At 39.8% G+C, this 12342-nt stretch overlaps 1 protein-coding gene across 1 annotated transcript in view; it reads right to left on the reverse strand.

The window, feature by feature from the left end:
• Nek5 (NIMA related kinase 5) overlaps positions 1-8006 on the reverse strand; it is a 58977-nt gene extending 50971 nt beyond the window's left edge. The window contains exons 1-2 of the mRNA XM_027928940.3: positions 7890-8006; positions 3113-3209 (exon numbers count right to left, since the gene is read on the reverse strand). Coding sequence (XP_027784741.3) covers positions 3113-3209; positions 7890-8006 — 214 coding nt within the window. The remainder of the gene's footprint in view (positions 1-3112; positions 3210-7889) is intronic.
• Between the last annotated feature and the right edge of the window lie 4336 nt (positions 8007-12342).

Consider the following 12342-nt stretch of genomic DNA (forward strand, 5'->3'; position numbering starts at 1 on the left):
AGGCTCTCTGAAGACAAAGCCCACATATTATTCTTTTGTATTCCTTGTATCTAATACAGTAATTAGCACATGAAAGAGACTTCTGACCCACAAAAATTAAGAGATACATCAGGGAATACAAAGAGAGAAGGACATAGAGTCAGTTAATAAATGGGTACTGTTTTAAGCCATGAAATGTATGGTTCCTTGTTATGCAACAATAGTAAAAATATACAACAGTACAGGAATTTTTGTGTGTTTTGTTCACTGATTGATCTCCAAGACCTAGAACTTGCCTAGAGATAGTTAATGAGTTATGCCATTCCTCAGTATATACCCAAAGGACTTAAAATCAGCATACTACAGTGACACAGCTACATCAATATTTATAGCAGCTAAAGTCACAATAGCCAAGCTATGGAACCAACCTAGGTGCCCTTCAATAGATGAATGGATAAAGAAAATGTGGCATATATACACAGTGGACTATTACTCAACTATAAAGAAGAATGAAATTACGGCATTTGCCAGTAAATAGATGGAGGTGGAGACTATCATGCTAAGTGCAATAATCCAATCCCAAAAAAATAAGACTGAATGTTCTCTCTGATATGTGGATGCTAACACACAATAAGTGGGCAGTAGGGGGGTGGGATAGAAGTTCACATGATTAGACAAGGGGAATGAAGGGAAGAGAGGGAGATTGGGAATGGAAGAGACAGTACAACGAATCAGACATAACTTTCCTATGTTCATATATGAACACACCTCCAGTGTAACTCCACATCATGTGCAACCACAAAAATGGGAAGTTATACTCCATGTATGTACGATACGTAAAAATACACTCTACTGTCATGTACCTAAAAAGAACAAATAAAAAATAAAAAATTTAAAAGGAAAGTTAATGAATATTTATTGGTGGAATTTAAATGCAGTTAAATTAGACTTAGGAAAACATCAGTACACATTCTTCTTAAGTTGATTCAAACCCATAAAAACCTCATATTTTTCATAGACAAACATTAGAGCCATGGATCTAATGTTCAGAGATAAGCTGTCTTAGGATAAACAAAACACAGTCAGGGGCAACAAGGACCTCTGAAGCTTTTGAAAAAGTTTGATGTGTCTAGTATCAACAATCTGCCAAGCAAACTCATAGGCATTCTAATAGCTCCCATTTTTTCCAGCACAGAGATGCTCTACTTAACAAAATAAAACGAAAAAAAAAAGTCCTAAGGAAATTTAAATTAACACTAGAAACAAACTCAGCAGAGATTATTTATAGTGTAAGAATGACCTTGGTTTTGTAACAGTATTGTAAACTTGCATGGGGTAAAGATATACTGTCGTCTATTGAAAAGGTCCAGTTCATTTGCTTATTCAGCAAATACATATTGAGCAACTACTACATGCCACATGCTGAGGAACAAAGAGGTGAGCAAAAAAGACAGAAGCCCCCCAGATTCGTTAAGTTTTCTGCCTGCATTATGTGTGTGTACAGTGCTAGGGATCAAACCCAGGGCTCCATACAGGCTAAGCAAGTGCTCTACCACTGAGCTTCAGCCCCAGCTCGCGGGTGCTGTCTGAAGGAAAACAAATGCTAAATAAATCTGTAATTCTGTATATGTAGATATGCATACATAAGTTAAAAAAAAGTGCTGTGGAAGATCAGCAAAGGGTTATAGTTTGACTTATGAGTTCAGGGAAGGCCTAGGGATGAGCAGAAGTGACCTACATAAAGAAAGTCACAATAATAACAAAAAAAATTAGGAAAAGAAAGATGGTCTTATGGAGTTGTTAGGAATCAATGCACAGGAATGCAGGAGACTTTATTCATTGGCTGTCCTTCATAGTTGTTCAGGGCTAGGGTGTAGCTCAGTGGAAGAACATTTGCCTATCACGTTTGAGGCTCTAGCGCAACCCTCAGGACTATTAAAAAAAAAAAAAAATTCACTGCCTGCCCCCATGTACTGCTTTGTTCCCAGGAAGTCTTCAGAAAAATCCTAGGAGATCCTTTATAAACCCATAGTTAAAGGACCAGATGCACAGAAGTACTTTGAATCCAGGGGGTTTAATCAGGAAGGAGCACAGTACCCTGCACGGAATTAAAAACTCAAGAAAGAGTGGGTGTATTTATTTATTAATTTTTTTAACCACTGGATTATGCTTGACAATATCTAGGTTAACTACTTACACACAAATTAAAATAGCCCAGTCCTGGGGGCTGGGCTGAGGACCACCCCAACCTTGGTGAACTGTGGGCATATATGGCCTTGCCACAGCCTATAAACACCTGACACACCCTATACTGGTGCACTGTCTCTCTCTTCCCATTTTAATGTAAACTTCATGAGGACAGGGGTTTTGTGTTTTGTACACTGCTGTGTTCCTGATATATGGAATTAAGCTTAAGTAAGCATTCAGTTAATGGATACTAACTGAATAAATGGTCTTTGACCAGGACTCTCTTATTTTTCTTTTTAACCTTTGTAAGAGTGATGGATGGAGGCAGAATAGATAAATTCAAGCTGTGCAGGGGAGGGAATTCCTTCCTCAAAGTTCTTCGCCTCTAATGGGCAGTTCGCTTGGCTGTCTTCTGGCTGTTTGCTGACTCTCTGTGAGAGGATTATGCAGCCCTGTTGCCAAGGGACACTCAGGGCCTCCTGAAAGCAGAGTATACCCCCTTACACACATATCCTAGTGGGCATGATAGTGTGGTGCTCCGTGTCTTCCTCTTTCCTCTTGCTAAGAAAAGAGTATGCTCTGTCTAGGTTGTCCCTTCAGCCCGGAACCCAAAGTTCAGACCACAGCTTGCCCACAGCCAGCACATAATGTGAGTGATAAACAGGTGTTTATAGCATGGGCCATGGAAACTCGGGAGTTGTTACTGCTGCAAATCTAATATGCCAATCATCGACTACTTTGGGGAGTGAGATTAAGATGAGAGGGGAAGACTTAATAAAACAGAAGAAAGCTGTCTACAGAAACCCACTAGAAGATAACATCTCAAACTGCAATTTAAGTAAATGGGAAAATGAGTCCATTTATAAAAATTAATGTATACACAAGTCTCAGGAACATCTTTTATAAGTCAACATGTCTATACTTAAGAATATTAGAAAAATCTCACCTTGAAATGAACTAAAGAAGGTTACAATGTTGGGATGTTTCATCTTGGCCAAAAGAATCACTTCTTTCTTTGAAGCTTCTTTGTCTTGGATAGGCATCTAAATTATATTAAGAGACAAGATAACAAGAGTTATCTGTGAAGATAACTTACTTTCAGGAGCATGCTTCTGTTGTAGGGACAGAGGCAAGACACCGAAGATAGCAGGAAACAGTTTTATTTGGCTACAGCCAGGTTCAGAGGGCACAGTTTTTGCTGTAATCAATTAATCCCCTGAACCCCGAGTTCAGGGAGTTTCAGAGTTTTATACCCAGCATGTAAGGGAAGGGGCTCAGAAGTTCACAGTCTGCAGAAGTTCACATAAAAGCAGCTTTTTCTTTCACTGTTTTGGGCAAGTTAACTCTTCAAGGACAACACCTGAGAAGGGGAGAGCTTCTTCTCCCCTTCTTTCCTCTCCCTGCCAGCTGTTACCATGGAGCCCAATTGTAACTTATCTAAAAAATGTAGACATCTCTGTGAAACCCCAGCTCAAGGCCAGAGGCCTTGTTTGCACATTTCTTCAAAGTACTATACTGGATATGCTTGTGAAAAAGTAATAAGGGGGTGTTCAGCACCTGGAGTGCTGGTATCTTCCCGGCCAGTGGCCAAGTAAATAGGGCTACACAAAAATAGGAAGTTTATCTATATTGGACTCTTCCGCAGAGACTCTTTTGCTGACAGTCCTAAAATCAGGCATGGTGAAGAGGGCTTTTCTGTGGAGAAAAGGGGTGCCACTTTGCTTCCTGTACTCCCACCTAAAATTCCCTAGGATGCGCTGGGAATGTAGCTCAGTGGTATAGCGCATGCTAAGCATGCATGAGGCCCTGGGTTCAAACCCCAGCACCAAAATAAATGAATTACATTAAATTCCTAAGATGAAATTGGTTTTTAATGTCACTTCTAAAACCCATCTCTTAGGTAGAGAAGATGACATCTCTAGAATTAGTAAAGTGTTCCATATTTAATCAACATTTGTCAATGGGAAACATAATCAAGAAAATAAATACTGCTGGTGCAATTTTACTGTATTAAAAGTCAGAAGCCAGGTGTGGTGAACCACACTTTTAGTCCCAGGTACTGGGGAGGCTGAGGCAGGAGAATCACTTGAACCCAGGATTTTGAGATCAGTCTGAGCAATATAATGAGAACCTGTTTCAAAAATAAGTAAGTAAAAGTTGTCCCCCTCCCCATCTATTTCTATTTTTTAAAAAGACAAATACCCTGATAGAAAAACAGCAAAGCAGCATGGCCTGATGGCACTGCCTGTAGAGCACCCCCTGGGTTCAATCCCTAGTGACGCGCTTGCACACTCTCTCTCTCTCTCTCTCTCTCTCTCTCTCTCTCTCTCTCTCTCACACACACACACACACACACACACACACCAAAAAAAAAAAAAAAAGAAAAAAAGGAGAAGACAAAAACAGCAAAGCAACATACACAAAAAAGAAAGAAAATAAAGAAATTAAATATGATCAATAAATAGGAAAAAATAGGGGCTGGGGCTGTAGCTCAGTGGCAGAGCACTTGACTATGCATGTGTGAGGCCCTGGGTTTGATCCTTAGTACCACATAAAAATAAATAAAATAAAGGCATTCTGTCCATCTACATATACAAAAAAAATTTTAAAGTAGGAAAAAATACATCATTCAGGAATCAAAGGAATAAAAGCTAAAACAAAATTGGCAAAGATGAAAAGAATGTTAATAAACACTATGGGCCAAAACCCCAGCAAAATAGACATTCATATTTCTGGTAAAAGTCCATACATTGGTAAAATCTTTCTGAAAAGGTAATTTTATAATGCATAATATGAAATTTAAAACTATTCCTATTTTTGAATAATTCTAGAAAAATTTCCAAAGAAAAGAATAAAAAAAGCCAGGGCCACAGATGAAGAAGAAATGATGGAAATTCATTTGAAAATCAAATGGGGGTGGGGAGAACTGCCTCAATACAGGCTATTCAGTGGATTATAATAATAGTGGAGGGTTGAAATGTAGTTTCAAAAGTGGACAATTTCTGTTCTTACATCTGTTTATAAAGAAAATCATAATGTCTTGAAATCACTCTTATGTAAATAGATGACCTTTTTGCAGTGTAAATAAATAAATAATGTGCCCAGGAGTTATACAAAATTCTTTAATACAGTGTTTTATTGCTAGTTTTTAAATTACTCTAATAATACAGACTTGTAAATTTGATTGTTTGGAGTGACAGGGATAGAACCCAGGACCGTGTGTGCTACAAACTCGCTCAACCTCTGAGCAACACTCCTAACCCTAAAGTCCACTTAATCATTAAAAATAGTCTGGAGAACAAAACAAATTTTTTTAAAAAACACCGAGCTACATCACTAGCCCTTTTTATTTTTCATTTTGATACAGCAAGCTAAGCTGACAAGACTGGCCTTGAACTTGTGATCCTCAGCCTCCCTAGCAGCTGGAATTACAGGTATGCACTACTGAGCCCAGCTTGGAGAGAAATTTTTTAAAATGCTTATAGTGAATAATTAAGAAAGATGTCATAAATTATCTTTGTTTTCCTCTAAAAGTTCTTATTTTCCTCTTTGCTTCTTTTCAAAATTTCTACAGTGAATGTTTTTACCCTTATAATTAAGAAAAGATACAGCATGCACAGGGACCTGAATTCAATCCCAGAACTGCCAAATAAAGGGGGGTATGGTGGAGAGACAAGATACAACACTTTTTTTTAAGCAATATATAAAAAAGAACATGTTTAATAACAGTAGAATGATAAGAGAAAATATTAGTTTTTTGATACCTGTAAGAAAATAAGCAATTTAAATTCTGACCTAGAGTTATTGAGTGGTGAGGTACTGGAGAGATGAGAAGAAATGTAAATTTCTCTAGACAAGAAATAATAAAAAGCTACAATAGAGCAGAAAGGAAGAAATATGTAATCAATTTTTTTGTAATCAGTGTTGATACTATGACAGCAGTGTCACAGGCAAATCTGATAGCATAAAGAAATATGGGGAGATGAGAATAATGGGTTCTAAAATAGCATTCTACTTATTTATGGAACATAGTTAAATGATGAATACAATTAGTATTGCACTAGAAAAACAGTTTGTGATTATACTAACAATTTGGATAGATGCTATGAAATGAGTTGATAAATATTTTTATAAAAAAGTTTTTCTGTTTTTCTGGTACTGGGGATCAAACCCAAGGCCTTGTACATCCTAAGTAAGCGCTCTACCACTGAGCTATATCCCAGCTCTAGAATTTTTATATTTTTATGGAGTCAACCCAGCCACCTTTTCTTTTATGACTTTATAACTTCCAGTGAAGTTTGGGAGCATGGCTCTAGCATTATGAAAATTGTACTACAGAGGCTGGGATTGTGGCTCAGAGGTAGAGCACTTGCCTAGCACATGCAAGGCCCTGGGTTTGATCCTCAGCACCACATTAAAAAATAAATAAATAAAGGTATTGTGTCCAACTATAACTAAAAAATAAAATATTTTTTTTAAAAAACTGTACTATATGAAAAATGGAGCCATGAGAAAGCTGCTGGAGGACCCAAGGTATTGACAAATGACCCAAGACTATGTGACAAAAGACATTTAAGCAAATTCAAGGAAGAGAAAGAGTCCAGAGTATTTAGCAGATAATTGGAATTTGGAGAGAGAAAAGACTCACAGATGACCCCAAGATTTGGAGCCCAGATAACATAAAGATATTGATGTCATTAACACAGTGCAGTATGGGGGTGGTGAAATGGGTCTGCATATAATGATGGGAAATTCCCACTTGGTTTTGGGCACAGTTGTGGTAACTAGCTCCCAAATGGTCTCAATGATCCTTGTCCTAAATTCTGTCTTATTTTTTTTTTTTTTTTGTACCAGAGATTGAACCCAGCGGCACTTAACCTCTGAGCCACATTCCCATTGTGTGTGTGTGTGTGTGCGCGCATGCATAGTGCTGGGGATTGAACCCAGGATCTTGTGCATGCAAGACAAGCACTCTATCAACTAGGCTATATCCCCAGCACCCTCCAGTCTGGTTTTTATTTTTAATTTTGAGATAGGGTCTAAGTTACTGAGCCTGGCTTTGAACTTGTGATCCTCCTACCTCTGCCTCCTGGCTGCTGGGATTACATGACCACATCCAGCCCTTGTCCTAAATTCTTGGTACATAGAAACTGTGAGATGATTAATGTTTAGCATTTAAGGAACTAATATATTACACAGCAATAGATCATTAACATAGATATTACTTAGAGATATCTAGCTGGAAGGTGAAATGTGGAATGAAGGAGCAGGAAGAAGGGTAATCTGCTTAGTGGTAAACACTGAAGTGAAATGAAGTGATTACCAGGTGCTTATGTGCAGAAAGAGAAGGTCAGCAAAGGGCAGATGACTGGGGACATACAGAGAGTGAGGTAAGAGAGGGGCCTCAGGAACAGCAGTCAGATAAACAAAAATGAGTGAGCAGAACAAAGTCATAGAAGAAGACTATAACAGGCTACTAGAATAAGAGAACACTATGAATATGCCATGGATCCATAATACGGGACCTGTATTGGCAAATTGCATTATGTCTGAAGTTAATCATTCACACATGAGGTTTAACTTAGGTTTGGGTAGTTTTTAGGGAGTTTCTTTTACAACTTTAAAAATTGTGGTAAAATATATAAAAGACACAATATATACTATTTTAATCATTTTTAAGAGTGCAATTATTCTTAACAAAAATTGGAACTTCTCAACTTTACCTTTGCAAAATTGATCTCTTTTATGACACAGTGCTTGCTATCCAATTTTTCTTTAGCCAAGTATGCTTTTCCAAAGGCACCTTCCCCAATGATTTTAATCATGTCAAATTTATCCATGGTCTACAGTGCTCGAAGGTTTCTGGGAATAAAGTATTGAAATTTTACTGCACATTCCTCATGACAACTAACAAAGTCAGATTTTTTTTTTTTTTTTTTTTGGTACTGGAAATTGATCTCAGGGGCACTTAACCACTGAGCCACATCCCCAGCCCTATTTTTTCATGATCCTCCTGCCTCAGCCTCCCAAGCCGTTTGTATTTAATGGGCGTGTGCCACTGCAACGGGCCAAAGTCAGAAAATTGATGACTAAAATGTAAAAGAACTGACGTTGCTAAAATTTCCCTTCAAACTTTGCAAAGACAGAGTCAAATAATTTCCTTGCATTGTGACCTTGAGCAAGTCACTTAACCTTGCAAAACCTCACTTTTCAGGTTTTAAATGGAAATAATACCTGTGTTGAAAGTTTGTTCTGACAAGGAAAGATCTTATATCCCTGGTGCCTGTCACCTCCAGAGAAGAGGAATATTCTTTTGTCGGTGTGGTAGCACAATCTAGCCCTTCTCAGTGAGAAGGTGCTGCCCCCTAGGGGAAGCTTGTAAATTGATACGGGGTTTTCAGCTCTGCACAGAATCAGAGGCATTACAGTATTTAGAGGCAGTTAGGGTCTGCATTACTAGTTGGCAAGCGAAGGCCTGCCCTACACAGTAAAGGATTGCCCCGCCGCTCAAACTTGGAAAGTCTCCTCGTATATTTATATGTGTAGAAGAATCCGTTCACAATTATCTGCGGCTTGACCCAAACTCTATTTTACCTCTAGACATTATATATATATATGTTTTCCTACAGGTATAACTCACACTGCATTTCCTACGAATGCAAATTTATATATATGAAATCTTTTTTGCATTTTGGAACTTTACCAAAAAATTGATCACCATTTTTGAAAATCACGCCCTCCATTGGTCGCTCTCAGAGACCCAGCAATCTGCATGCCGCCACCACATTCAGGCGACTGCATTACTACTTTGTAGTAGTGCTACGCACTTACAGAGGGAAATACACACTTTGTCTCCTTCTACTTCCCTTTATGCTACCATTAGAACATAACGCGGGTTTCTAAAAATCGAGTGAACAAGACAGGTTGTTTTTCCATGTCAGGGTAGGAAGTGGGCACCAAAGCGTTGCCAGTGGAGACTACGGGCACCAGGAGACCAGGTTCTGAACCAGGCGGGGGCGCAATCACGGGGATTCAGACCACCAGTCCTGGAATAGAAGGCGCATGACAGAGGTAATAGTAAGTGGAATCCCTCAGGCTTAGAGGGGCCTCTACTTGAGGACCACCCTTGGAATTTGCTGGCTGGGGGACTGCCGGGTCGCCGCCTGTGCTCTGGAGCTCAGCGTCTTGCGCGTTGCCATGGAGCGCGACACAGCCCTAGACACTAAGCAGCTCCTCGCCTGCCCGGCCCCCAGTCTGGGACTCCATCCGCCCTCCCCACCCCACTCCCATCACCCCCGCCCCCTGCGGATCCTGGGGCAGCTCCAGCTAGGGACGAGGCCTGCCCGCAGCATACCTTTCTGCCGGCTCCTGGCTCCGCTGGGCCAGCAAAGCGTCTGGGTGGATCCAGGTTTCCCGGGCAGCTGAGACTGCCGGTGGCCTGGGCGGAGCCAGTGAGGGAACACAGTTAGGGTGCTGGGCTAGAGACAGGACACCTGTCTGCACCGTTCATCCTGAAAAAAGGGCAGAGACCTGGGAGTTTGGAGACCCAACAGATAGATCACTAATCTCCTAATGCCTTAGGTCGCGATCGCTAGCATAACACAAGATCTATACCGCTCCCCGCTCTTTTTAGGGAGCACCTTGCATACATTTTTCTCTATTCTTTAAATCACACTCCAAAGAGGTAGTCTCCCAGTTTTACAAAATGAACCGAACCGAGACAGGAAGCGTATTATTTGTTTTTGTCATGGTGGTGGTGCTGGGTATCAAACCAGGCACTTGGCGAAGGTTGAGCCACTGCTCTACTACTGATCTACACTCTGAGCAGGAAATGTGTGTTGTACAGGGCCTTAAATACTGTCATGGGTGTATGTGAGACACATCCGGTCCTACTCTTGGCCACAACCTCGCCTTCCTTTGGGTCCCCTTACAAACTATCTGCTGCCCAGTAGTTTGCAAACTCGCCCTCTCACACCGTCCTATTCCTGATTGGCACATCAAGTTGCGGTCTAATACAGTTCATTACCTGTCTAAGTAGTTGAAAGGATGTAACTTTCACCAAAGGTAAATCCTGACACAAGTAGAACACGTCCATATCCAATGAATCTAAATAACATGACCATTTAACCCATCTTTGACACTCATACATTGCTGGTGGAACTGCAAATTGGTGCAGCCAATATGGAAAGCAGTATGGAGATTCCTTGGAAAATTGGGAATGGAGCAACCATTTGACCCAGCTATCCCTCTCCTTAGTCTATACCCGAAGGACTTAAAAACAGCACACTACAGGGACACAGCCACATTGATGTTTATAGCAGCACAATTCACAATAGCTAAACTGTGGAACTACCTAGATGCCCTTCATAGATGAATGGATTTTAAAAAATGGCATATATACACAATGGAATATTACTCAGCAATAAAAGAGAATAAAATTATGGCACTTGCAGGTAAATGGGTGTCGATGGAGAAGACAATGCTAAGTTAGCCAATTCCAAAAAAACAAATGCCGAATGTTTTCTAAGGTGACTGACTCATAGTGGGGTAGGGAGGGGAAACATGGGAGGAAAAGACGAACTCTAGATAGGAAAGAGGGGTGGGAGGGGAAGGGAGGGGGCAGGGGGTTAGCAAGGATGGTGGAATGTGATGGACATCATTATCCAAAGTACATGTATGGAGACATGAATTTGTGTGAACATACTTCATATACAACTAGAGATATGAAAAACTGTACTTTATATGTGTAATAAGAATTGTAATGCATTCCTCTGTCATTTATTTAAAAAAAATCAATAATGAAAAAGTAACCTACATTTGTCCAAAAACAAACAAAAAACCAACCACTGCCTGTAAAGATCTATCAACAACTAAAAAAAAAAAAGGACACTAAGTTTGAGGTTAGCCTCAGCAACTTAGTGAGTCCCTGTTTCAAAATAAAATACATAAATAGGGCTGGGAATGTAGCCCAATGATAAACACACACACAATCAATCCCATCAGTTTTTCTTCATTCCCGCCCCTTATTTTATCCCCAGTTCTGGTGATCTTGAACCCAGGGGTGCTTTTACCACTGAGCTACTTCCCAGTCTTTCCCATGCTCCCTGCCCTTTTGGAGACAGGAAAAATTGCGAAAACTGGCCCTCAAACTTGCCATCCTCCTGCCTCAGCCTCCTGAATCACTAGGAGGCATTTGCATGGCCCCTTCCTTTTTCTTAAAAACTATTAAGTGCTTGGGCTGGGGATGTGGCTCAAGCGGTAGCCTGCTCACCTGGCATGTGCGGGGCACTGGGTTCGATCCTCAGTACCACATAAAAATAAAATAAAGATATTGTGTCCACCGAAAACTAAAAAATAAATATTAAAAAAATTCTCTATCTAAACAACAACAACAACAACAAAAAACTATTAAATGCTGAAAAATCTCATCTAAATACAGACACAGGACTAGAAGCTTTGTAAAAATTATCCCTCAATTTTGCATAGTTGTATGTGCAGAATCATACAGTAATTATCACAAAAAATGGTTTATAATCATCACCTGATAATTCCATTCACTTCCTGAAATTTTATTGAAGCAAACAATCCTACAAACCATTGGATTTTCAAAATAATTAATCCAAGACTCATTCAGCCTCTTATACATTCAAGATCCCTTTAATTGATGTTTTGGAAATGTTTACACCCTGGGGCAATGCTAAGATTTGAGATGACTGAGAGCTATAAAATATAGTGTATATGGAAACTGAGGATCTGTAAATACCTTTAAAACTATCTGTGCCTGCCTTAACTTTTTTTTAAGAGAGTAGTGACTACCTCCAAGGAGCTAATCACAATCCACCTCATTCTCCCCATAGCTAATCCTCTGACTGGGTTCTTTTGTATATCCTATAAGAATCTGTATTTAAGGATAACTATCCAGAGCTAGATCTTATTTAAAAACTGCACATATGCTGGGCACTGCAGTGTATGCCTATAATCCCAGCAGCTCAGGAAGCTGAAGCAGGAGGGTTACAAGTTCAAAGCCAGTCTCAGCAACTTAGTGAGGCCCTGAGCAACTCAGTGAGACCCTGTCTCTAAATAAAATACAAATTTGAGGGCTATCTCAGTAGTTAAGTGCCCCTGAATTCAATTCCCAGTACCAAATAAATAAATAAATAAATAAAATCACACACA

The sequence above is a fragment of the Marmota flaviventris genome, chromosome 4 (genome assembly GCF_047511675.1).
Source record: "Marmota flaviventris isolate mMarFla1 chromosome 4, mMarFla1.hap1, whole genome shotgun sequence".
NCBI classification, from domain to species: domain Eukaryota; kingdom Metazoa; phylum Chordata; class Mammalia; order Rodentia; family Sciuridae; genus Marmota; species Marmota flaviventris.